The sequence below is a fragment of the Erithacus rubecula genome, assembly GCF_903797595.1.
Source record: "Erithacus rubecula genome assembly, chromosome: 6".
NCBI classification, from domain to species: domain Eukaryota; kingdom Metazoa; phylum Chordata; class Aves; order Passeriformes; family Muscicapidae; genus Erithacus; species Erithacus rubecula.
Window position 1 is genome coordinate 2,386,404 of NC_136688.1, and position 24,337 is coordinate 2,410,740.

General features: G+C 38.3%; 1 protein-coding gene across 3 annotated transcripts in view; it reads left to right on the forward strand.

Annotated features, from left to right (window-relative positions):
- AP2A2 (adaptor related protein complex 2 subunit alpha 2) overlaps positions 1 to 24,337 on the forward strand; it is a 43,850-nt gene that overhangs the window by 14,376 nt on the left and 5,137 nt on the right. Inside the window, exons 3-19 of one of the 3 annotated variants that reach the window (XM_079308952.1) lie at positions 6,566 to 6,708; positions 7,324 to 7,517; positions 9,420 to 9,549; positions 10,541 to 10,642; positions 12,033 to 12,141; positions 12,627 to 12,777; positions 13,187 to 13,355; positions 14,521 to 14,658; positions 15,884 to 16,066; positions 16,395 to 16,492; positions 16,664 to 16,895; positions 17,686 to 17,859; positions 19,551 to 19,714; positions 21,437 to 21,514; positions 22,409 to 22,491; positions 23,224 to 23,313; positions 24,130 to 24,253. In XM_079308952.1, coding sequence (XP_079165078.1) covers positions 6,566 to 6,708; positions 7,324 to 7,517; positions 9,420 to 9,549; positions 10,541 to 10,642; positions 12,033 to 12,141; positions 12,627 to 12,777; positions 13,187 to 13,355; positions 14,521 to 14,658; positions 15,884 to 16,066; positions 16,395 to 16,492; positions 16,664 to 16,895; positions 17,686 to 17,859; positions 19,551 to 19,714; positions 21,437 to 21,514; positions 22,409 to 22,491; positions 23,224 to 23,313; positions 24,130 to 24,253 — 2,362 coding nt within the window. The remainder of the gene's footprint in view (positions 1 to 6,565; positions 6,709 to 7,323; positions 7,518 to 9,419; positions 9,550 to 10,540; positions 10,643 to 12,032; positions 12,142 to 12,626; positions 12,778 to 13,186; positions 13,356 to 14,520; positions 14,659 to 15,883; positions 16,067 to 16,394; positions 16,493 to 16,663; positions 16,896 to 17,685; positions 17,860 to 19,550; positions 19,715 to 21,436; positions 21,515 to 22,408; positions 22,492 to 23,223; positions 23,314 to 24,129; positions 24,254 to 24,337) is intronic. The other 2 variants (XM_079308950.1, XM_079308951.1) reach the window with 2 other exon arrangements.

A 24,337-nucleotide genomic window follows, 5' to 3' on the forward strand; every position in this document is an offset into this window, starting at 1 on the left:
GAACAGCTTAGAAGGGGGAAGTTAACCACAGTGCAAGACACTCAAGAAATTTCTTGAAATTAGAAGCCATCACATACCTCTGTGTTTACATTTTTCTCTTAGAAAAATAGATAAAAGTACATGAACAGTTAATTCTTCTCAGGTTGCTTATGAAGCAGGAGAGAAATTGTCATAGGAATCTCTGGCTATGTAGAACCATAAATCAGGCAGTGATCAGAGAATGGAGGTGCTTTCAGCAAAGTAGTGTCAGAACTTTAGCTTGCATACATTGTGTAGCATCCTTTTAAACACTATTTAAATAGTTTTGGATAAAGGTCAGTATATGCTCATTCAGTAGCTTAAGTGGAAGATGGCTAAACCTTCTTGTTAGCTGATCTTCATTGAGATTTATTAGTAAATCTGTATAGATTTTGGGTGGAAAATTTTAATTACCTGAAGACAAAAACTTGATGAAGCCTGAACAAAAACATGAATGTCATAGTTTGGAAAAAGTTGTGTTTAGACAACTTGTTCTGTAACTTCTTGAGGCCTTGAGAGTGTGAGGAGCTGATAGCTATGTTATCTTTCTGCTGCAGGATTCCCACATGGACTTCATGCTGGGTGGTTCTTCCTTGCAGAAGGGCTATATAAAAATTAAGAAACCTTTATATGCATTTTATTCTTGGTTTAAGTGGAGTTTATTCAGTTTAGCCTAGTTTCTTTTCTTGTAGTTCTGACCTTAAAATGTTTTAAAATGGTTTGGATTAAGACAAATAAGTGATTGTGAACTTAAGATGAAGTCCCTTGCTAAATAACTGTGGAGAATACTGGTGCCCTGAGTTACTGACCCTACCTGGCTGAAGATGCAGCTTTTGGACTGGCTGTATGGCTGTAATCAGGAAAAGGTCCAAGAAACATGACCTCTTGACAGAGAAGTACTTGCTTGACACTAGTGTAGGAGTCTGGTCTTTCTCTGGGCCTTTGTATGCTTCAGCACACCTGCTGCAGTATCTGGATGCCCATCCCATGAAACTTGCAAGGTGTGCTCTTACACTGTTGCTGACACAGCCTCAGTATTTCTACTTTTGTTGTAGCTTGCAAGTAGCTGCCAGGCCTGATACCATATGTTTGGGTAACTTGATGTTTGAAATACCCTTGCATTTAGCAGGCTGGGATAAGGTTTCACATCTCTGGACAAGCAGTACTTTTCTTGAACCAATGGAACTTGTGCTATGGCTTTGAGTTCTGATCCAGCTTTTGTGAACCAAAGCTCAGCAGGAATTTAGAATCTCTGTACTTAAGGTGATCGTGTCTCTTGTCTAAGCATGAGGAAGCTCTGTTGCTGAGGTCACTGTGTCCTTGACAGCTGCTTTAAATGCTTCTGCATTAACTGAGATAAGGAGAATGTAGTAGAGGGAAACTACACTAGTGTGATAAAGGGAAAGTTGTAGGAGTTAAGTGTGCAGAGATGCTATTTCTTTTGTTTTTCATGTTCAGACTGTAAGTTGATTTTGCTCCCATGCTTGAACCAAATTGGAAGTCTCAGTGTCAGAGACTGCTTCGGTAGTGAAAAAATATCAGGTTTAGTAAATTATTGTATCACTTTGATCTCTCAAACCAGAATTTGTGCATGAATGAAGCTGCCCACAAATCTTTAAGCTCTTTCTACGGTCAGAGGAACTTTGTTCTCTGCTTGATTCAGACTTGTTCTTTTTTTCCTGCTCTGGCATTAGAATTTAGTTTTGTTCTGGTTGCTTAATAGGGTTTGTGTTACAAGAGTGGCTTCTACTCTTCTGATATGCTTGTGTATCTTCTTTTTGGCTTGTGCAGTAGTGCCCCAGTGTCAGTTGTTAATTGTCACTTGTTTTTTTCCTTTTTTTTTTTTTCTTTTCCTGACTTGGTTTTACTATTTGAGCAAATCTTCTCTATTTTCCCAAAACCCTTTGGAGGAAGTTAAGATGAGGCTCTAAATATCTGTTTTAAACTGAAACTGTGTAACAGTAAATTCAGTAAATTGCTTTCCTGGCAGGCTGTGGAAGCATAGGCATTATATTTAAGATGGGCCTGCTTAGTCACACTGTCTTCTGATCACATGTGAAGGCAATCACACAGTAAAATATTAAAGTGTCTTCAATGACAAACTGCATTGTTGGAAGTAAAATCAGGCTTCAAATATGAGTTGTAGGACTGATTTTGTTCTGGTGCTAGTTGTATGCTAAATAAATACTAGTTTATGGATTTGTATGGGTTGTTTGGCACAAATATTCAGTGTTTGATGGGAGAGGGCTTGGACTGTCACTCCTACAGAAATACAGATCTTGTCTCAAAGTGTAGCTATGTTCATAAAAATCAAATTCTGTTTTCTTAGCCTCTAAGCTAGTAGTGGCCTTCTGATACAGTATATCCCTGGATTGCTGCCAACTGCATGAACAGAGGTCAGAGTTGGTGTAGGAAGGAAGCAAGGAAGCAGTGTTGTCCATTCTGTTTTGCAAAAGCTATTACTGTGGTTTTAAAAGCTAAGATTTTAAGGTAGCAATCAGCCATGTGAAAGCTAGTGAGATTAGACTTGTCAGGCTTCCTTGTCTACCTCCAGTGAACATCCCAAGGACTAAACTGCTTTCCTGACCCCTCTTGCTGGTAGCAAGCTCAGTAGCAGTGCAGCACACTGGCTTTAAGGACACTGAGTTAGGTTGAAAAGCAGGCACTGTTTTTAAACTTTTAAACTTAGAGCTGGAAGCTGCTGCCTGAGTACCAAAGGGTCTTACAGTACTTTCTTGCCTTGTTTGTTCCTTTCAGATGGCTGTGTGAAAGATCTGTATGAGCAATGAAAACCAGAACTTTTGTGTTGAAATACTAGGAAGGTGATACACAGAAATGTGGAAGTAGTAATTATTTCTTAATAGTACTCATTGTTAATTAGCTGTTAATAATTGTCTTAGCAAAATAACTAATACATTTTTCAGGGAAAGCAAGCAGCCTTTGAAATGCCCACTGTGCTCAAAACCTGCTGACATGTATTGTGAATCCTTCCTGTTTCTGCTGACTTGATTTGCAGCACTTGCAAATGTTCCCAAAAACATTTGAAAATGAGCTGAGTTAAAAGAAATGATTGTGTATTGCAATAAAGATAACAGAACATGTGACATTTCCTTCTGCTCTTGTTCGGATGTTTGCTTGGGACTGGGGGAAGCTGTACTATTTTGGCACATACTTAAGCAATGAGACTTGTTATTAATGTTTAAAATGGAATCTTCAGAACTCTTTGTAAATGTGACATGGAAGGGAGAGGAATAGTTAAAATTTCAATAAGAATCCAAGTCACAGACTTCTTAAAAACATAGCTGGAATTAAACAACTGTTGTAAGACCTTTGACTGAAGCACTCTTTTTTCAAATTGCTCAGATAATTAAATAATAAAAATTTAAAAGAATTCCAATATTCTGTTATTTCTAGGAACTAATAAGACTTTGAAGAAGAGCTGTAGTAACTAACTTAGCCTAGTTTATAAGCTTGCCTGAGAACTGTCATGCTGCCTTCAGTTTTGTATACAAGGAACAGGAGCTTTTGAAAGCAATTAGTGTAGCATTTTCTCTGTCTTCAGAAAAAATGTTTCAGGTACTGAATTTACAATTTTTTCTTTGATACCACCTGATGGAGAAGGAAGCTGCTTGTTAGTAGGATGGTGATGTGTTTTGTGCTTGATTGCATGGCGTAGCTTCTATCAAACATTCTTCAAATACCCTGAGATCCAAGGTCCTTGCTAATCTGAGCTCTTAAAATACTGGCATCTTGGAAGGATATAATGTTTTAAATAGTTGGGTCCTGAACCTAAAAAAGGGATTGCCAAACTCTGACAAATAGCTTGTTTTGAAAGCTGATGTGGTTAAAAGTATACATATTTTCATTCCCATATGTTCTTTGTTAAGCAATTGGGTTGCAGCATTCTATACTCCCTCTTCTCTTGTGGTATCACAAAGTCAACACCAGTCATTTGAGAATATTAGAGGTTAGATTTACTACTTCTATCCTTTGTATATTGCTGGTGGATTGGCAGACTAACAGACAGTTCAGCTTCTTGCCCTGCTGGGAATTTGGTCTTGGAGACTGGTTGGGGTGTCTTCACTTATGGTAAAGTTCACATGAAAGCTACTTTCTGATGTTCTTTTGGTGTATCTGAATCTCAGAGAAGCAACTAATCACATTAATACAATCCAATACCATAGTAAGTCCTCAGTTATGTAGACCTTGGCCACTAGAGTTAGACTGACTGAAATGGATTAATCTTATTTAGTGCCCCCTTCCGTGAATCATAATAGTATCTGTTAATGATATTGAGCATCACCTGCTCCTTTCATTGGTCCTCTAGAATAGCTGGCTTCTCAGGAAGATGGAATGCTTTTTGTTGCTAGGTAATGTGTAGCCCCACTGGTTTATTCACTGATTATTTATTTTCCTTCTGGATCCAATTGAAATTAGATCTTAAGAGTTTGTAGAAACTCTTCCTAAGCAGCTGAAAAAATACTATAAAACTAAAGCTGTCACTGCCTTTTCCTGTGTTTTGTTTTTGGGGTTTTTTTCCTTGCCTCTCCTAAGGAAAGGTATCTTTGATCTGCATCTCCCTGCCATGGTGGGATAGGAAGAAGCTTCTGCTCTTGAATGCCATTTTATTGGGAAAATAGTATAACAGGAAGTATTTATGCAGAATCCTCCATTGCTGCTTATGCCATAGTTTGAAGGTCACAGCAGGTGGGCAGACATGGTTGAGTATCTTCTCTTTCCTCTGGCCATATTGCTTCCAAAGAAGGGGAAAAAATTATTTCTCATTGGTTCTTCTGACAGTAATTCCAATGCCTAGGAGAGCAAAAATTCTTACATTTGTTTGCTGACTCAGCAGGAAAAGAGCTTTATGGCATCAAACTGTAAAAGTGGCTTGAAGAAAACACGTCTTTAGGCAGCTTTCTGCAGAGCTGGCTGTTGTCAGAGGATGCTGACAGGATGCAGTATAGCTGGATTTCACTGCCATGGGTATCTTCAGTAGTGCTGCTTCCTGTAATGAAGAAAATGTAACATATGTTGGCTTCTATAATATGGACCTGAAGACGACTCCTCTTTGGACAACATAAAAATAGCTTTAAGGTGAAGCCTTTTGTTGCCAACTGATGCACTGTCTGTGCCAGTTTAAAAAAATCAACAGGTGCCTAAAAACCCAAATTAGAAGGGTATCATTGTCTGCATTAAAATAGCAATGGTTTACTTAAATTTATCTCAGTTGAAGTAAGATTAAATAGAAGATTTATTTTTCTTTTTATGGTCAAAATAGAAAGCAACCCCCAAAATACATAGTTGCAGCCTGTAGACATAACCTTTTAGCATTGTGTACTTCAGTGGGCCAGTGTGCTCTCTGTTGGTTCACTGTTACATATCTTCACACACAGATGGTAGTCTTCATCCCTTCACTAACTGTAAGTTTAGTAGTGGTAAAGTTTCCTTGGTTTTTATCCAGTCTGTGAATGTAGTGTGAAATCCAGGGGAGATGTAGATTCCTGTGGCCTGGCAAATTTAATATGCCTCTGTATCAGTTCATGAGAAGGAAGAAGGAGCAACTTCCGTACTATTAAGATTCTTTTTTAACTTCAGATAGGCAGCTAAATATAAAATAAAAAGGCAGCTTAGAGCTTTTATTGGCAAGGACAATGAGTAAGGGATATCTTACTGAAGCTGTAGTGTATGCAGTGCTGTTCTGGCTGAGCTTGCCCATCACTAAGGAATACACACTTGATGTGACAGATCAGTTATTCTGGGCCCAGAATGCTGAGGCAAAGGAGCTTATATAGCCTTTTAGGCAGCAGAATTTTGTTACCCTGACTGAACTATCCAGCACTCAGTCTTGCCTGGTATACTGGGTACCCCTTTATTTCCTGATTGGAAGTAGGGAGAGAATGCAACACAGAAAGTGTTATGTAGCTCTTCCCTCCAGGAAAAGCAATGGTCTCCCAATGAACTGGAAGCTGTGCTGCTCCACGCTGTGGTCCTTCAAACTTCTAAAATCAGCAGTACTGCAACATATGGCCAAACCCATTTAGGGTACATTTTTCTTCTAAAACTGGAACACTTGTGAATACTTTCGTTTTACAAAAGCTTTAAAGGTCTCATGGTAATCTCATTTCATGTGTTTCTTTGGGTCTTTGGGATAGACCATTGTCACCTGATCTTTCTAAAACAGCTTGCTGGGTTTTTTTTGTTGCTACTGAGTTCTCTGCAGTGGTGAACTGGGAAAAGCACATTGACACTTTTACTGTAATAAAGGTTTGATAATTGGTTTAGGAGGAGAATGTGTATGAAAGACATAAATGCTCTTAACAGAAGTGAGAAAATCAAAATAGAGCAAACATGGATGCAATGCCTCTTAGTAAGAACATACTGTAAAGACTCTGCAGGATACCTCAAGGACTAGATGATATTATTTCCTGACCATCATTTCATCACTATCCTTTAGCATATAGATAATGGCAGATGGAATTATCACTAGGTAACTAGCTAAAAGCTCAACATAGTCTTAATTATTGTTTGTTTCCATGCTTTTCAGGTGACAAGGCTCTGGATGGTTACAGTAAGAAAAAATATGTCTGCAAACTGCTCTTCATCTTTCTGCTGGGGCATGACATCGACTTTGGTCACATGGAGGCTGTAAACTTGCTCAGTTCCAATAGATATACAGAGAAACAAATTGTGAGTAACTTGAGCTCTATAAAATATAAGCTGGTCTGTCTAAAATCCTGCCTCAGCTGTGGAGTCTATAAAGAATTTTGCTTCATTCCTCCTGCACTGGCTTAAAGCCTGATTTTGGCTCTAGGAATGATTCTGAAATCTAAACGCCTTTGAGCACAGGGAGTCTTGAACTAGTTGCAAAAAAAAGTATGTTCTGCATAAAATTATTACTCTTAAGAAACTCTCAAGTCTTGCATTAAAAGCTAAGTAACCTTTTAATTTTCTGAATATCTCTTTCCATCTCCCTAGGTAAGATTGTTTTATCAGGTGCAAGTAGCTTTATAAGTATTTGAATAATAGGCCAAAATTTTGGTTGGTCCCCATTCATCTAAAATGATCTTTTTACTATATACTAGAATAGACTGAGAATACACTTAAAACCAGATAATTACTGTAACATTGAACTTACTAATTTTTGTCTAATTCACTTAATCTTTCTAGCCTTCTCTCTGTCTAAATACCCATTTCTGCCCATTGGTATTGGAGAGAAGTGTATGTATCCAAAAATCATGTTTCCTGTTAATGCTACAGTAAATGGAGTCAGCTGAACTAGATTTTCCATGTTGTGACTCACAGGGCTATCTGTTCATCTCCGTGCTGGTGAACTCCAACAGCGAGCTCATTCGCCTGATAAACAACGCCATCAAGAACGACCTGGCCAGCAGGAACCCCACCTTCATGGGCCTTGCTCTGCACTGCATTGCCAACGTGGGCAGCCGGGAGATGGCAGAGGCATTCGCTGGAGAAATTCCCAAAATTCTTGTGGCTGGGTAGGTGTGACATGCCTCTTTCAAGTACAACACCAAAAAAGAACTTGGTGCAACTTGGTTCCATTGCAGCACCTTAATCCGTGCTTGGGCTGTATAGCCCCGGGCAGTATAGTGACAGTTCCAATAGCTGCAGGTGATTTCATTTGCTTGAGTGTGGAGTTGCTTGTAGAAGTTTAAGACTACGTGGAATTTCAGACTTTTGGTATCTTGAATAGGCTTTTACAGCCTTGTTGGTATCTGATTTTTGTTTTGGATAAATCTGTGGTACTGAATACCCCTGAAATACGTAAGTTTTATTTTCTTTACCTCCCCTGCTATAAAAAGAAATAACAGAACCTAAATAGATACTTCAAATTTTGTTATAAACTGAAGTTCTTACGTAAATATACCAACTTAAAAAGAAACATGATAATGCTGATTTGTTAGTTTTCTTATTTCCTCTACTAGCAATGTAAACAGCAATTTGTGTAAATGGCCAATAATCACCACCAAATTTCTTACTTTGGTATAGCTGAAAGCTTCTAAACAGACCTGGCACATGTCTGAAAATATAGTTAAGTCACTATAAAGTTGGACCTGTGATCACAGGGCTAATTTATTTTGAAACTTAAAATGTCCAAGTGCAAACAATGCATTTAAACTCAGAATATGTGTGGATCTTTTTGTAACAAGTAACTGTCTTACATCAATAAAAATAGTGACATGTGGTGTAAGAACTGTATCAATACTCTAAATGTCAGGCCACTGCCCTTGCCAGGTGCTGCTCTCCATGCAGCAGCATAGTGGAGACAATACTGCAGTGATGAGTCATGGGCTTTTAATAAGATAACCTTAAAAAGTGACCCTAAGTGAAATTTTTGGAACTAATTGCAGACAGAGCACAGCACCTTCAGGTCAGACTTGTTTAAACTTGGAGCTGTGTTTTCTGAGATCACTCTTCAGGGTCTCATGCCTTCTGCATTTTTAAGATAACATATATGAAATATGTTTGTGTGCCTGCCCTGTCTAAGTGACCTGGGCAGAATGAGCATTGTCAGTTACATTTGCAAATTCAGGATAGCTCTTTTCGCTTAAATATAAATTAGAGACAGGAGGAATAGATTCATAGTTTTGTTTTGGGGTTTTTAACTGAGGTACAACTTGATCTTATGGAAAACTGATAAATTCATGAAGAATAGCTGGGCTGAACTTCTGCTGGAGATATGGAATTTTCTGAACATTTTAGGAAGATCGCACACTATAAGTTGCCTCTTAAAACTTTTGCTGGTAGTGCTGTGTACATTTTATAGCTGTTGTCTGCACATCCCACAAAATGCTTAATCAACTACTTTATGGAAAGGAGTTCACTGAACTAGAATAGTTGCATGCCACTCTTAAAATAGTCCATTTCTGTGCCAGCAGCAGGGATGGCAAGGTGAATAGATTTGTGGGTTGTGTGCTTGGTGACAGGCACCTTACATTGTAGGTGCAAGTGCTGAAGCTGTTCAGTAGTTCCTCATTTCTATCTGACATGAAGGACCTATCAGGAGATCCAGCTTTGGTCACATTCATAAGATAGTGTATCTGTCCGAACTATCTGATTTCAGTCAGCCTGGAAGAAGCCTGTTCTTGATGATCAGAGGAGATGAACTTTCAGTTCTCATAAAAAGATATGAAATGTCACTCCAAGCTGCAAAAAATTATTACATATGTCTAGTTGCCTCTATAATAGTTGAAAACCTCACTAATTAAACTTACTGGAAAATTTCAGAGGAACAAATACTTCAGCATAAGAAGACTGCAGTGAAGTTCTGTTGAAAAGATGCAGCCAGGGATGCTGAGTCAGTGTGAAATCCAGCATAAAGCTGGAAGTATTGCTGTGCCTTAACCACTGTATTTTAATTCAGTGTGTATATCTTGCAGGGACACTATGGATAGTGTGAAGCAAAGTGCTGCTTTATGCTTGCTGCGTTTATACAGAACTTCACCTGACCTTGTTCCCATGGGAGACTGGACATCTCGAGTGGTGCATCTCCTCAATGACCAGCACTTGGTAAATCAGCTTCATTATGCTTCTTGGGCCTGGTGTCTGTAGGGAATAATGTGACTTCTGCTGTTAAATACACAGTTTATTTCTTCTTGAGTCTTTCAAGCAAGTGGCTTGCTGTTGTCTTCAGGCTTTGGGAAGAAAATAGAAGGAGTTGACCTTTTTTAGTTGCTGTATATATTAATTTTAATAAGACTTTGTTTACCTTTTCACTGTAGATAGAAGAATGGTATGTACGAGTTCTTCTTTTACTCTGGCTGTAAATTCATTAATCTTGTGACTTGTTAACACTAAATCACATTGGATAGGTATAATATGAATTTTCTTGAGCCTTTTAAGATTAGATCTGCACTAAAAATTCAAGACTTGATTTGTCATTTGCTTAGACTTCTTTTCCTGTGGTGTCCATGTCATTCTTACTTTGATGCTTAAAAAACCCAATTACTTTAGTAATTAGTAATTACTTTCCTTCAGTCCAGTTACTTTATGAAAATAAGGCTATTAATACCTGTGCTTCAACAGTAATGAGTGCTTTAGTCTGCAGTAGGAGTATCTGTTGTGTGTGTTATGCAAAGCTCTCTCCTTGTGTTGAATTGTAAGAATTCTTTCCTGGATGATCTGCTGCACTGAGTTTTTTCTGCTCATGCCTCTCATGTATAATAAGACAATTTGTGTCCAGGCTTAATTTTAATACAGCTCTCTTATTTTAGATGTACTATCCAAACATGAGACAAAGCTAATAGAAAAAAGAGCATAAAATGCTCTGCAAGCATGGCAGTATCATATTGTTGAAAATTCTGTTGGATTCTGCAGGTGTGTAATTAGTCTAGCTTCCAGCCAAATAAAGGGTTTTTTAATGTAGGGCTTTATAATGGGGATAACTGGTTGGTTTTTTTTGTATATTGTAAAACAATTGAATTGAAAGGTGTTAATGGGCAGCATCATAAACTGGTAGAAAATTGTTCATGGGTTTTTTAGTGTTTTGTTTTTTTCCTAGGGTGTGGTTACTGCAGCTACAAGTCTGATCACCACTTTGGCACAGAAGAACCCAGAAGAGTTTAAGACTTCAGTCTCCTTGGCAGTGTCTAGATTAAGCAGAGTGAGTCCAATGATGACCCTGATAATACTTTACTGTTGATTAATTTACTTGGCTTTGTAGATCAGGTTAGCTTCCTGTTCAGCTTTCTAGGGTCAGATTAGTTTACTGTACCATTAAATGTGAAGATGATTCAGTGTCACTTCATGTAACCCTCTTTAAATGCCTGTTGCTTACCAGGACAGAAAGCTGTATTGGCTTGCCCAAACTTTCTTAGTTTAATCCCTTCTGTCCTCCAAGTAGTAATCCTCACTTTGTTACTGAAATACCAAAGAATAGTTGGATCAAAGACTGATTCTACAGACTTCACACAAACCCCTCAAAAATGCAGACTGTAGCTTTAACTTCATCTAAGCTTCCTACAACACAAATTGCCTTCCTATTCCTTCTTTTGAGCTGCTGCTAAGTTAATAATCATAAGCATCTGATATTCAGTGAATGATGTAGGGTTAAACAGGGGCAGGGAGGAGTGGAGGAGCATGTCTGTAAGTTAACATTTCCGTGCTGGAAAACTGATGTCACTGTTTTGTTTGGTTTTGTTTTCCCCCCCACTTCCCCTTTTGGAAGGTGTGCAAGACTAGGGAGGCTACTACTTCACAAATGTATTTTGCACTGAGTGTTATGCAGTCTCAGACCCAAATTATTTGTAGGCCACGGTTTACTTCTCTTTTTAAATACGAGGATTTTTTCTAATACTTAAAAGCAAGGGTGTGCTGAGGAAAGTGAAAGGCTGTTCTGTAATGGAGCAATAAGAATTAGGTAGAATTATTTTGAGCAAAGCTAGTGCCAAACTCATAGTTACTCTAGAATAAAAGGGGTAAAAGAAATTACCCCTATGTGGAGGGGTAGTCTAATCTAATCCTTATCACATTTCACAATGCATATAAGCCTCTTCTGTGAATGCTATCTCTTTTTTGCTTTGCTGTATGTATTGCTGTGAAGGTGTTAGTTGGTCCTTCTGCTTTAGGTCAGTCTGTCACAGCATCTTGTACTGGAATTGCAGGCTCACCTATCAACAGCCACCAGACTGTTGGCTGAATTGCTGAATTGCCAGAACAGAGAAAGTCAGGTTCTGGCTAAACATTTTGATGTTATAAGATGGTTGTCTTCATTGTTTAAAAAAGAGAAGAGAAATAGACTTTAAAAAAAGAGAATAGGCTTTCAGAGGAGACTCCCTAGACTACTGTATCTGCAAAATTAGATTTCCATTACTAGCATTTACTGTGGTATACTCATGGCAGCTTGCACCTAATTAATCTACTGAACTAGACATTGCTAGTGACACAGTTTTTTAAGCATCTGTTAGAGGTGACCTACAGTGTTCTTTGGGTCCTTTTCATGACTGTGAATCAATTAACTTCAGCAGCTAACGTGCTGGCTATTTGTTTTACAGATTGTAACTTCTGCATCAACAGACCTTCAGGACTACACATATTACTTTGTCCCTGCTCCCTGGCTATCTGTGAAACTTCTGAGGCTGTTACAGTGCTATCCACCTCCAGGTAATGCACAAATCACAGCATTGATCATCTCTCTTAGGCAGTACACTGGCTCCAAAGAGCTACTGCACTGCAGTGTTACCATAGCTTGGAGTGCAAGCACATTGTCTTAAGGCAAAGATACTGAAGTTTGTACTCTTGAGTGTTTCTGGTAGCTCCAAGGTACTTGGCCTTATGAATTATGTTGTGTTCAGTTTTAACAAAATATCTAACCAGTTTGCATTTTACAAATTATTGGCAGCTACCATTTTAAACATTCATTAATATTATCAACTATATTAAAGCCTTGAAGTATGTTGTAGTGCAGCTTGTGTTTGATTTGTTCGCACCCAAATAGAACTGTGGCTTGGAATTCTTTTCCCTTGTGTGCGTTGGGGAGTGTAAATGTTTTTCATGTCTCAGAATAGTTCAGTTAATTTGGATTTAGCCAGGGGAAAACCTAAGGTTTGGAGCAAAGCGAAGTTGTCCAACGGCTCCTTGTTCTCCAGAAGACCCTGCGGTACGTGGCCGTCTGACAGAATGCCTGGAAACCATCCTCAACAAAGCACAGGAGCCACCAAAGTCCAAGAAAGTGCAACACTCAAATGCGAAGAATGCTGTCCTGTTTGAGGCAATAAGCTTAATTATACATCATGACAGGTGAGCTGGGACAACACTTCTGCTATCAGGGGTTTTTCAAGTGAAAAACTGGCACTTTGTCTGGAAGAGTTAATCAGATTTTAATGGGGGAGGGAGTGGAGGGGAAAAGAATATGAAGTTGCTTGTTAGATTGGAACACAACCACAGCAACGTAACTGAACAGTGTTAATGAACTGTATAGCTTTGGATTTTGCTGCTTCTTTATTTGATGTTTTGTATTGACCTCACTGCTCTAATCCAATGGAGATTATTTGCTCACAGTTTCTGAATTTATGTTTCACTAGCAAAGCATTCTAGCAGACACTTTAAGGCATTTTAAGAAATTTCCACTGCAGAAACAGTATTCTGAATGGAGTGTTCTCAAACCTGTTGCTTTTAACCCTTTCACTTTCTCTCCTGTTCTGTGCAGTGAGCCAAACCTACTAGTCCGTGCCTGTAACCAGCTAGGTCAGTTCTTGCAGCACCGAGAAACTAATTTGCGTTACCTAGCACTGGAAAGCATGTGCACGCTTGCCAGCTCTGAATTCTCACATGAGGCTGTGAAAACACACATAGAAACAGTTATCAATGCATTGAAGGTAAATATTGAAGTGTGTGGTCTGTTTTTGAGTGTTATCTTCTCCCCTGCCTCAATGCCCTCTTCCCCACTACCCCAAGCTCCCTGTCCACAGTTAAGTTAATAATACTTAGAGACCAAACAAGTTATTCTTTGAAGTCTGCTTCAGTTTTTTACCTCAATCCAGCAAAATCTTGGTGTGCTGACAATTGCAGAAGTCAGCTCTTGTTGATTTCTGCACCTTGCTGGTAAATCTGATATCTGTAGCTCTGTCCCCTTTAACACTGCTATCTGCTCCCGTGTGGGCTGAAAATGAATAATTGTTTAGAAATGTGGACTTTCAAAATTGAGAATGCTGGGAAGGCAGTTTTATTACTGTCTTGCTGGTATTGGACACTTTTCCTTCACTGTACTTGCTTACGGGGAGTGGTAGAGCAGATCAGCTTCCACTGCAGAACTGCAAAGATTAGAAACCAGAAAGACATGTTCCCATGCAATGTTTGTGACAAAGCAGAAGTCAAAAGAGTAAGACTGATTTTCATGTAAATTTTCTTGCATACTTGGGTGTTTATATGCTTTGTTTTCCTCCGAGTTTGTGCTGTAGCATATTTATACATTTGTCTTAAGTTATAGGTATTTGTTCTAGCTGGACTTTAATTGTTACAAGGTATGCCAGACACTAAACTTGCCTGGTAACAAGGTAACAATTCCAGCCAGTTACTGGTGCATTTATGGCCACTGGTACCAGTTACTCCGTGCAGGGTGCAGCACAGATTCACTCACCCTTCTCTGTGTAATACTCAAGTGTTCTGTACAAACTCCTCCATTCTTTCAGCACCTGCACAGATTTGAATAAGTATGTTGCAGAAACAAAACCTAATGATTTGAATTTTTGTGATAGTATTTAGAAGCAGGAAGCTGAGTCTCCACTGACCTCTTCCTAGATGACTGAAAGTGAGAAATAGCATAAGAAACTCACAGTTTATATAAAGAGTTATATCTTCATGTATAGATACATATATAAGCTTGTATCTTTATATAAAGAGTTTATTCTACATTTGAAAAATTATGCAAATTCATCTGTTTTAAATTTGACTGTGTATTATACTAACTTTCATCTCTTGAGTTGCATGTACTTTCCAAACAGAGATGAAATCATATTGAGCTTTGGCTGTGTCTTTTTGCAGACTGAAAGAGATGTAAGTGTACGACAGAGAGCTGTAGATCTCCTGTATGCAATGTGTGACCGAAGCAATGCCCAGCAGATTGTGGCTGAAATGCTCAATTACCTGGAGACTGCTGATTATTCCATTAGAGAAGAAATTGTAAGCTATTGGTATTTTTCTTAAATATTTGTTTCATATCTGGATTTGGTATCATAAATATAATTTGATTGGGTTGCTGCATAGTCTGTGATAGAGATTGCTTTACATGGTGGCTTAAAAAACCCCCAGACAAAACTACTAAAACAAAAAACTTGTAACTTTGGAGTCTAATAGCAAAGAATTTAGGTTAAATCAATCCAGAGGGCAGGGAGGAACTTTGGAAACTTAAGAATTTTAAAAGCTGGTTTTGGTCTTGGGACAGTGCATATAGAAAGTAAAGTTAATTTTATATGTGAGCCCCAACACATTCTCTACATCTGAGGGTTAGGTCCTACTCTAGTCATTACCCAATAGTTTCAAAAATTAGTGGTAAATGCATATTTGTAGGTAGAACTTTGTTTGCTTTGAGAATGTTCAGTCTAAGGGTTCCCAAAACCAATACCTTATAATCAGCTAAGAGGCCTGATATTTATCTCCTTCTGACCAGTAGGATGAAAGTTGAAATACTCAACTTAAACCTTTTTAGGATGGTAAACTAAACTTGTTCTTACAGTAGCTTAGCTTAGTTTGGTGCTGAAGTCCCTTGATTGGAGAAGTGAATGTGGACTACTGTGTTAGTTGATTTATGTCTTGTACTGTCTGTCTGCTGCTGGCAATGTCCCCTGACTTGGCAGATGGAGAGAATTTATTTCTGTTTCCTTATATTGACCTGTTCTTTTTAGAGTAATAAATGCAACTGATATTAAATTGTGTGGGGTCTCCTGTGAAGCTGATTGTTTGCTTCAGGATGCAGGAATCTGAGTATGACCTGAAAAAGTCAGCTATGTTTTGGTGACTCTATTTGCCTCTGCTATCTTGAGTTCCTTTTGCCTTTTTTTGAGATGTTTCCAATTTCCTATTTAATCCTGTCTTAGTGGTAGTTTAGATGTTTTTGTAGCAAACAAAAAATGTTCTATAAATTGCCCTTGATCACTTAGGTACACCCTTGGAAAGCCACAAAGATACAATATATTTGAATGCATTATGGGGAAAGCAGTATGTGCCTGACAACTGCTGTATTCTGACACAACATTTCAATGTTCACCTTTCACCTTGACTGTGGGAACAAGGGAACATGCTCATGCATCTGAAACTGAGGCTTCTGGGTCAGTGTGGGGCATCACCAGGCGTGTACAGCTCATAGTCAGAGCTAGCCAACCTTCTGTGTTGTCTTTTGTGTGCTCAGGTTCTAAAGGTTGCAATTCTAGCTGAGAAGTATGCAGTGGATTACACCTGGTATGTGGATACAATCCTGAATCTGATCCGCATTGCTGGTGACTATGTCAGTGAAGAAGTGTGGTACAGAGTCATTCAGATTGTCATCAACAGGGATGATGTGCAAGGATATGCAGCAAAGACTGTTTTTGAGGTGAGAGTAACTCTTTTCAATTTCCTTTCAAAATAAGAATTAAGGAAGCAGCACATGATGTGACAGGGGAAAATTAACGAGCTCTATCTCTTGTCAGAAGTCCTCAGTGCTGCTGGATGGGCCTAAGAGTGCTCTTAATCAAGTAATACTCACATTAAAGTCTTCTGTGAAATCATACCACCCATCATGTTTTTCTCATAAATGCTCTGTAGTGCCTAGATCCGTGATCTGCTCTTGCAGGAAAGTAGGTGAGAAAACTGGGAATGGAAGTGACAAAAATATGGGGTTTTTTGTACATTGTATATCAATGATTATTAATGTGTTACAGGCCCTTCAAGCTCCAGCATGTCACGAGAATCTTGTAAAAGTAGGTGGCTACATCTTGGGAGAATTTGGAAATCTGATAGCAGGTGATCCAAGATCAAGGTAAAACACCTTCTAAAATACTGAATTGAAGTACTAATGCTTTCTGTAAAGAATTTAATTCCTAGCATTCCTAAAGGCTAGTTAACAAATCATTCAGCTCTTGTTAATAATGCAATAATAAGGCTTATCATATCTACAAAACTGAACAAATTATTTTTTCCCTCTTTTAAGTCCCCTCATCCAGTTCAACTTGCTACATTCCAAGTTTCATCTGTGTAGTGTTCCGACCCGAGCTTTGCTTCTGTCTACCTACATCAAGTTTGTGAACCTGTTCCCAGAAATCAAAACTACAATTCAAGATGTGCTGCGCAGTGACAGTCAGCTAAAGAATGCTGATGTTGAGCTGCAGCAGAGAGCTGTTGAGTATTTGAGGCTCAGTACTATTGCTAGTACTGATATACTGGTAGGTATAAAGGTTTATTTCTTTTATTGTGCACTACTCTGCTGTCAACAAGCTAAACTAAACCTTACCTGATTGTTCAGAAATCTCAGTGCAGGATTAAGGGTTACAATGTGGGTGCTGGTTCTTCTAGTTTCCTTAATTCTGCTATAGTCATCTTTAATTTAGAGCTAAATTCCAAGTTGTAATTCCTGTAGTGGGACATATGGCCATTAAGACATGTTAATCTGGAGCAGAGAAGCCAAGGAAAGCTGGCACAATACAGGGTCCTAGAGGATTTAGATATCAAAAGGATGGTGCTTTCTTTTGAGGATTTACTTGATGGTGTGCAGGAAGTTAAGTCTTTTTGTCTCTTGAAGTTAAGTGATTTAACCCAGTGCTCTCAGGTCTGAGAGGAGCACTGCACATTTGTTTTTGACATCTAATAAATGCTTGAGTGTTCTCTGTGGTTTAAGTCTATATCTGCCTGACTTAAGGACCCTTAAGTCTACAATGATCTAATTATTTGAATTTTTTATTTAATATCACTGTTTCAGAGAAGTGATATGCTTCTGATTTCTTAACCAAGTGCTTTGGAAGGACTTCAGAAAGTTTTGAAGAATTTTTTCTTTTAAAAAAGCGATCAATCCCTTGCTACAATAAGCTGCATAATAATTTTCTGTATGGGTAACTACTTCTGCTTTTGCTTTATGCAATCTATGAGGGTGTGTCTGTTCCAAGACTCGGAAGCTGGTTTGGCTTTTTCTCTGAAGTTTAACTAATTTTTTTTTTTTTTTTTTTTTCCTATGGTAAGGCTACAGTGTTGGAAGAGATGCCTCCCTTTCCAGAGAGGGAATCTTCTATTTTGGCTAAACTGAAGAAGAAGAAAGGCCCAGGCACAGTTACTGACCTGGAAGAGATCAAAAAGGAGAGGAGCTCTGATATGAATGGAAGTGCTGAACCTGCCTCTGTCAATGCCAGTGCTGTTGTGAGTTTAAAAGCTGCTATTTCACTAATTTAGATGGTGTGCAAGTGAGAAAAGACTGGTTTCCTAAAGTGGCTTTTTGGGGATTTAAAACCTGTCATGTGAAACTTAAGGCTGTGGATGTTTGCTTTAAAGTAGGGGACATACAGCTGCTTTCCCCTTGCTGCATCTTGGATGCAATTTTATTTTCCTTTGGAAATAAGTGGGGACAAACAGTCTGCAGCCTAGAAAAATCTTTTTTGTTATTTGAAAAATATTGCTATTCACTTTAGAAATGTGAATTTCCTTGTTGGTGAAATTACACTTAGGGTGTGATTGTAAAATTAATATATTTAAAAGGAGTTAACTTGAATTTCAAAGTATCAGCTGTCTTTTCTGCTGGTGAGATAAGTTTTTTCCATAATATAATACTTCTTTCTGGTTTTAATGCCTAGAAAAACTCGTATTTAGATTTAAGATGCCTTAGAAGATTACCTAGAGGAGAAAATACTGTAGCATGCTCCCTTCCCAGTTTGTTAAAGCATAACAATTTGCTACTTAATCACTGCACTCTGTAAGAGTAGCTACTCCAAGTGCAACAGTTTTGACTGGACAGAAATCTCCTTCTAGCAGAAAAGTTGCAAAATTTTCTTTGAATGCCAGATTGAGGTGACTGGCAGATAAGCTTGTGAAGCATAATGCAATATTCACTTTATGGGTTGCAGCCATGTAACAGACTGTACAGTGTTACCTTCACCAGTGGCTTTATCTGGTTTAGATTCCAAAAATGTTAGAAATTCGAGGTCCAACTGTGTTTGTTTTTAGTAGGTCTTAATGATTGGCTTTTTAAAGTCTTTTGCCAGGGAATTTTTCATTATAGTGTATGAAGTATACAATAACTTGGAGTTGGCTTACAAAAACAAGATTTCAGATTCATCCAAATGCATCTCATGACTCATCCTCAGATTATCTGGCATCATGGAAGCTGCTAATGTCTAATACATGACCATTTAGATTAACAGTCTGTGCTTTGTTCTTGCATGTGACTTGGGCACATATATGCAGCCTCTGTTGCATGATTCTGTGTCCTGGCTGCTTGATTTGTTCTATTTGAGGAAAAACAGTTTAAACATCTTGTCTCTTCCTCTAGTGTTTGCAGCTTGAACTGGCTACAGGCTCTGCTTTTGTTGCTGGTTGGGTTTACATTCTTTCTAAGATTTGCTAAGCTTCAGAAACCCAGGATTAAACTGATAGTCAATTTTAAAGATGCTGTGATGACATGTGATTTTGGTTTGTGTACAAGCCACTTGCTTTCTTGATGGATTCTTCATGAAAGAAAAGCAACAAGTGAATTTTATTCCCTACAGTGCTTACTTTCCCTTGAAACTGATGGGAAAAGAGAGAGGGGGAAAAGCTGTCATTTTTCTGTCATCTTTCTTCTGCAGAACCAGATTTTAGACAGATCAATTTTGGTTTTGTTTTTATTTAATGGTTAGATGGGCATAACACTCTTCAAAGGAAAAAAGAAAACCACATCTGTAAATGACCTTAAGTTGAAATTCAGCGTGGTAACTGCTGCATTTGTGAACCCTTTTACAGCCATTCAAACCTTGATTTGGGGTGGGGAGAGGCATTTTGCCATAGCTTAGTTGTAACAAGGCAGCTTTGTTGTAGTTTTGTTGCAGTGTAACACCAAAGTGTCTTGTCTTCCTTAGTCTACTCCTTCTCCATCGGCGGATCTGCTGGGTCTGGGTGCTGCCCCTGTCACCAATTCAGCTCCCCCACCTTCCTCTAGTGGTAGCCTGCTCGTGGATGTATTTTCAGATTCAGCTTCTGCAGTTGCACCTCTTGCTCCTGGTTCTGATGACAACTTTGCGAGGTAATTAAGTCACCCTGAAAGGAATTTGAAGGAGAATTTGTTAAAACAGGATTGAAAGAAAAACACACATAACTTTTGGTTTTGTTCCAGCATATTGAGTGCGTTCCTGGGTGGTAGTTTTGCAGCAAGAGGTATTTGTGGACACTCTGCTGGATGTGCTGTCTTTACTGAATATCTCTTCTAATGGAAAAACTGAGTCTGTAGTACTCAACCTGAGGATACTTGCCACACAGTTGTGTCTGGTTTTCATGCTGGTTTTGCTTCTTTGTTAAATTAAGCTGCTTGTGCATCTCCATACATCTTGAAGTGGGGGTTGTCTGTCTTGATATGAATACATTTATTCTTACTTTCTTTTCATAAAGTATACTTGTCTCTCCACTTATGGCAAACTGCTACTGAAACAGTGAGATGGATTGTATCCAGATTGCTTCCCAGATTTTAATGCTACACTTCAGTTGTTCTGCTACTGTCTGACAAAGGAGTCTGAAAAGAGGGATAAAGAACAAGTGGCTTGCTTTTTTTTTTTTTTTTTTAAGGGGATTTGATACTTCAGTTACACTAGCAAGTGTAGTGTAGGTACTATGTGTTATTAACCCCATTAGTATTAAAAGCCCCTGTGGCTACTTTCAAGTGTTATTTGCCTAAATTTTTGAGAATGAATAGCATAAAATTACAGAGTGTCTTTAAAATCAGTTGTCTTACTGGACAAGAACTTATTACTTTTGTCAAGGACAAAATTTTGAATGTTGGCACAACAAATTTTTAATGCATCTTAATATAAAAGACATAATTAGGGAAACTGATCTGCCTGGATCATTGACACTTTCATCAAAATTTTATACCAGGCAATGCATTTGTTTTCGGTTTGCAGTGATTAATACTTGATCCTGTGTTTCTGCTGGAAGGTCAGAAGTGATACTTGATCATACAACACAAAACCAGGACTTTAGGAAGCTACACAAGCTTCTTCATGCTTTTTTTTTTTTCTTTTTTTTTTTTAAGAGGCTAGTAAAAGGAACTAATGATAGTAGCTTCATGAGCAAATGTTACTTAAGAAGAGTTTTCTCATTCTGCGGAAGAAAGTATAGCAATGCCCAGACCCTTGGTTTGTCTGTAGATGATGAAATGCTTCTCTAATGATACTGAGAAGTTGCTTTTTTTCAATTTCCTGCCTCTTTTTAATGCTGTTGTCACTTTTGTTTCTATTCTGTTGCTTGGGTAAGTCATTGTCTGTGTGCCTGTGTACTCTTGCCTATGCTTAATACTTGTGTGTTATTAGGAGCTGATTGTGCACCTGTAATTAGAAGGGTCCCTAAGGTTGATGAGGCCTCTGCTTTTAAGTGCACCTGTGTAGTAGTTAATATGCAGCTACTTTTTTGACTTTGAACTTAAACACTTTTGCTGTCACAGTTAAACACCTAAAGGACTTGGTTCTGTAAGAGGTTTACATTTACTGAACATCTTCAGCTGTCTCATGAGGGATTGCTGTTTTCTAACAGTCGGGGTGGGATGGGGGAGAGAAGTGGGGGAAGACATTGCCTAATGCCTAAAACCTTTCTAGGGTTCTGAGCTAGGGCAGCTAATCAATTTCTCATGCATTAAGCTCAGCAGTGCCGTTTTTGAGGAAGGAGGTAAAAGAAGTAACTAAGCTCTAAGCTGTCTTTACTAACTCCTGCTGTCTCTGTCGCTACTGCCTTTCTTCCTTTGTGCTGCCTGAACTAGCCCTGACCTGGCTTCATCTGAGGTAGTTTCTGAGGAACCAGCTGATACTGTGCATGATGCTGATGAGCTTTTTCACAAGTAAGCAATACTAAAACCTTGCAAGGCTGGGCAATTTCCAGAATATAGTTATAAAGCAAAACTATATTGTTCATTAACTTAATACCAGCAAAACTAGAGAAACATGTACTGTCAGTCTTGTGACTAGAACACCTCTGAGGATGCTGTGGATTTTGTGACAGGCTCATGAATACACAGGGTAGAGTTACCTTTACAAGTCAGTGCTATCACACACTGCTCTAAAATGAGGCAATGCCAGTTGTATGTTATGTTTTTGCAACAATTTGGAAATAAATAAAATCTAAGAGCACTTGTCAAAAGTACTGATATTTAGGAGTGTGTTTTAAGTGCCTTGTATGCAAAAGGCAGATGTTTGCTGACCACCTCTTCTACTTTTAAGTGAAGGGTGATAGAAAGGACAAAGATCACTGGAGAATGGGCTTCCTCTCTCAAAGTGGAAAAAGTACATCTCTCAGTTGGCTTAGGTGATACAGAAATGATAAAACAAGGAGGGTTTTTTTCTTTCAGGTTTAAACAGTCAAAACTCCAAACTTTTCAATTCTGCACCAACCTAATGAGTTTCAGAAGTTCTCAAGATTTATAGGAAAAATCCCAATCTCTTGCCTGGTCCTTTATTAGACAGTGTGTGTGTATATAGCATATTGTGGTTTCCTTCATAGTTTCTCAGACATCCTATCAAATAAAAATGTCAGTTCTTTTAGTGTCCTACAAGTGGTGGTTCTGATTGTAAAACTGTCTTTTCTAACTGCAGTTTTCTGCAAAGGCCTCTCTCACAGATTGATGCATTCTAGGTTAACCGCAATCTTCATCCTCTGTGTAAACCCTGAATTTTGTGGTTCTAAATATTGTTTAATGTGGCTCAATTTAAAACATGCTTTTCCTCTCTTCCCCTAGGTTTGTGTGTAAAAATAATGGAGTCTTATTTGAAAATCAGTTGCTACAAATTGGCTTGAAGTCTGAATTTCGACAGAACCTGGGTAAGATCTGTTGTTCTGTGGTTGGCTGTCTGCATTATCCATCACAGTGCCAGCATGATACTCCATAAAGGACTCACTTTCCAGCTGCTGAGAGGGAAATAGCATTGTAGGCCTAAGCTGTTTTACAGTTCCCACTGTTGTGCATCCCTGGCTTTTGTGTGGGCTCTTGCTTCCTTAAATTTTTTTATTATTTTGGTAGCTGATATGAAATAGGAGTGTTAAGCTCCAGCACTCCAGCTCTTGCTGCCTGGTTGTGTGGCTGGTGGAGCCAGGTTTATAAAAGACCATTCTTGTCAAAATTTACATTTTGCAGTATATCTTACTGTAATGATATGAGACACAATGCATTTCAGATCAGATCGAATGCACAAGATACTGGAACCATCTAGGAAAAGAGATGGAATTTGAACAGAGGCTAGCAGTAGAACTGCTTGCTTCTCCCTTTCTGTAAAACTCTTGGTGGCATAGTGGCATCTTAATAAAATTCACTAGCAATTGAAAGACTTCCAGTGATAATTTAACTGCATGTGTGACAGCTACTGTAGGAGAAATCTAATGTCTTGGGTAAGTCACTGTGAATATCTTGGTGAGATAAACCATGTAAACTGTGTTTTGTTCTTAAAAGTGGTTTTAAAGAAAGATGGAAGGACAATGTGTTAGGGATTGAAGCACGAGTAATTCAATGTGATTACGTGACCTAAAAATTCTCATGTCTCTTTCTTGTCTTTCCAGGACGTATGTTCATATTCTATGGTAATAAAACATCAACACAGTTCTTGAATTTTACTCCAACAGTAATCTGCTCAGATGACCTTCAGTCAAATATCCTTAAATGCAGTAACATGTGTCTGTTCTTACTAGGTTTTTGTGGTTTATTGCTGCATAATGTAATAAATCTGTTGCATCAAAGCACAGTGTCCTTGAACATGAAGAAATGAGAAAATTGCTGATAGCTTTCTACAGTTCTTGTAGAAAGAACAAGTCTCGAGCAGGGATGAAAGATTCTTTCCTTAAAGCCCTGGCTATAAACATACATTTTACTTCTGAAGAAAGAAGCTGAAGAAAATAAAGAAATCAAGCTGAATAAATATGTACTGGAACTGTAGCTTTCACCACTGACATGAAGTAGCAGAGGTAGAAATGTGTCCTTCAAGTACTGCATTAACAGATAAACTAAAACTTGACATGGAAATAGAATACATGCCAAGATGATGGTACTTTAAAATAAGCTCTTAATGGCTGGTCCTTAATGCTTGGTATTGCAAATGTAGCATTTCTGGGAGATTAGTTATCAGTTTTGTTTGACTCAAGGCATCTCTGTCATGTTCAAAATAGTCCTGTGGCTTTTATTGTGAAGTCTCTGTGTCTTCATACCTTTTTAAGGGCATCTTTCTTTAAGACTATCCAATTAACTAAGAATTTTCAGAGTTATTGCTTGTAGATGTGTCAATATGAAAAAAAAATAAACAAAAAATAAATCCCCACAAATTCTTTTCTTGTACAGAAACAGCTTTAAATGTTCAGCAGCACACAGAGAATGAGTGAAAACATGATGCTAATTCCTCCTAGGGCTTATTGGAATATTTGCATTTTTTAAGTTATCTGTTCATTGAACTGTTTCCTTAACTACTTTTCTACGCCTGAATCTTCAGACAAAACCTGTTGACCCCACAGTGGATGGAGGTGCACAGGTTCAGCAGGTTGTGAACATTGAATGTGTGTCAGACTTCATGGAAGCTCCAATCCTGAACATTCAGTTCAGGTAAAACAAAGGATTCAAATGTTAGTGAATTAATTAGATGAAAGATGTTAAATTTAGCATGGCCCTGTGACTGAAATGCAGAAT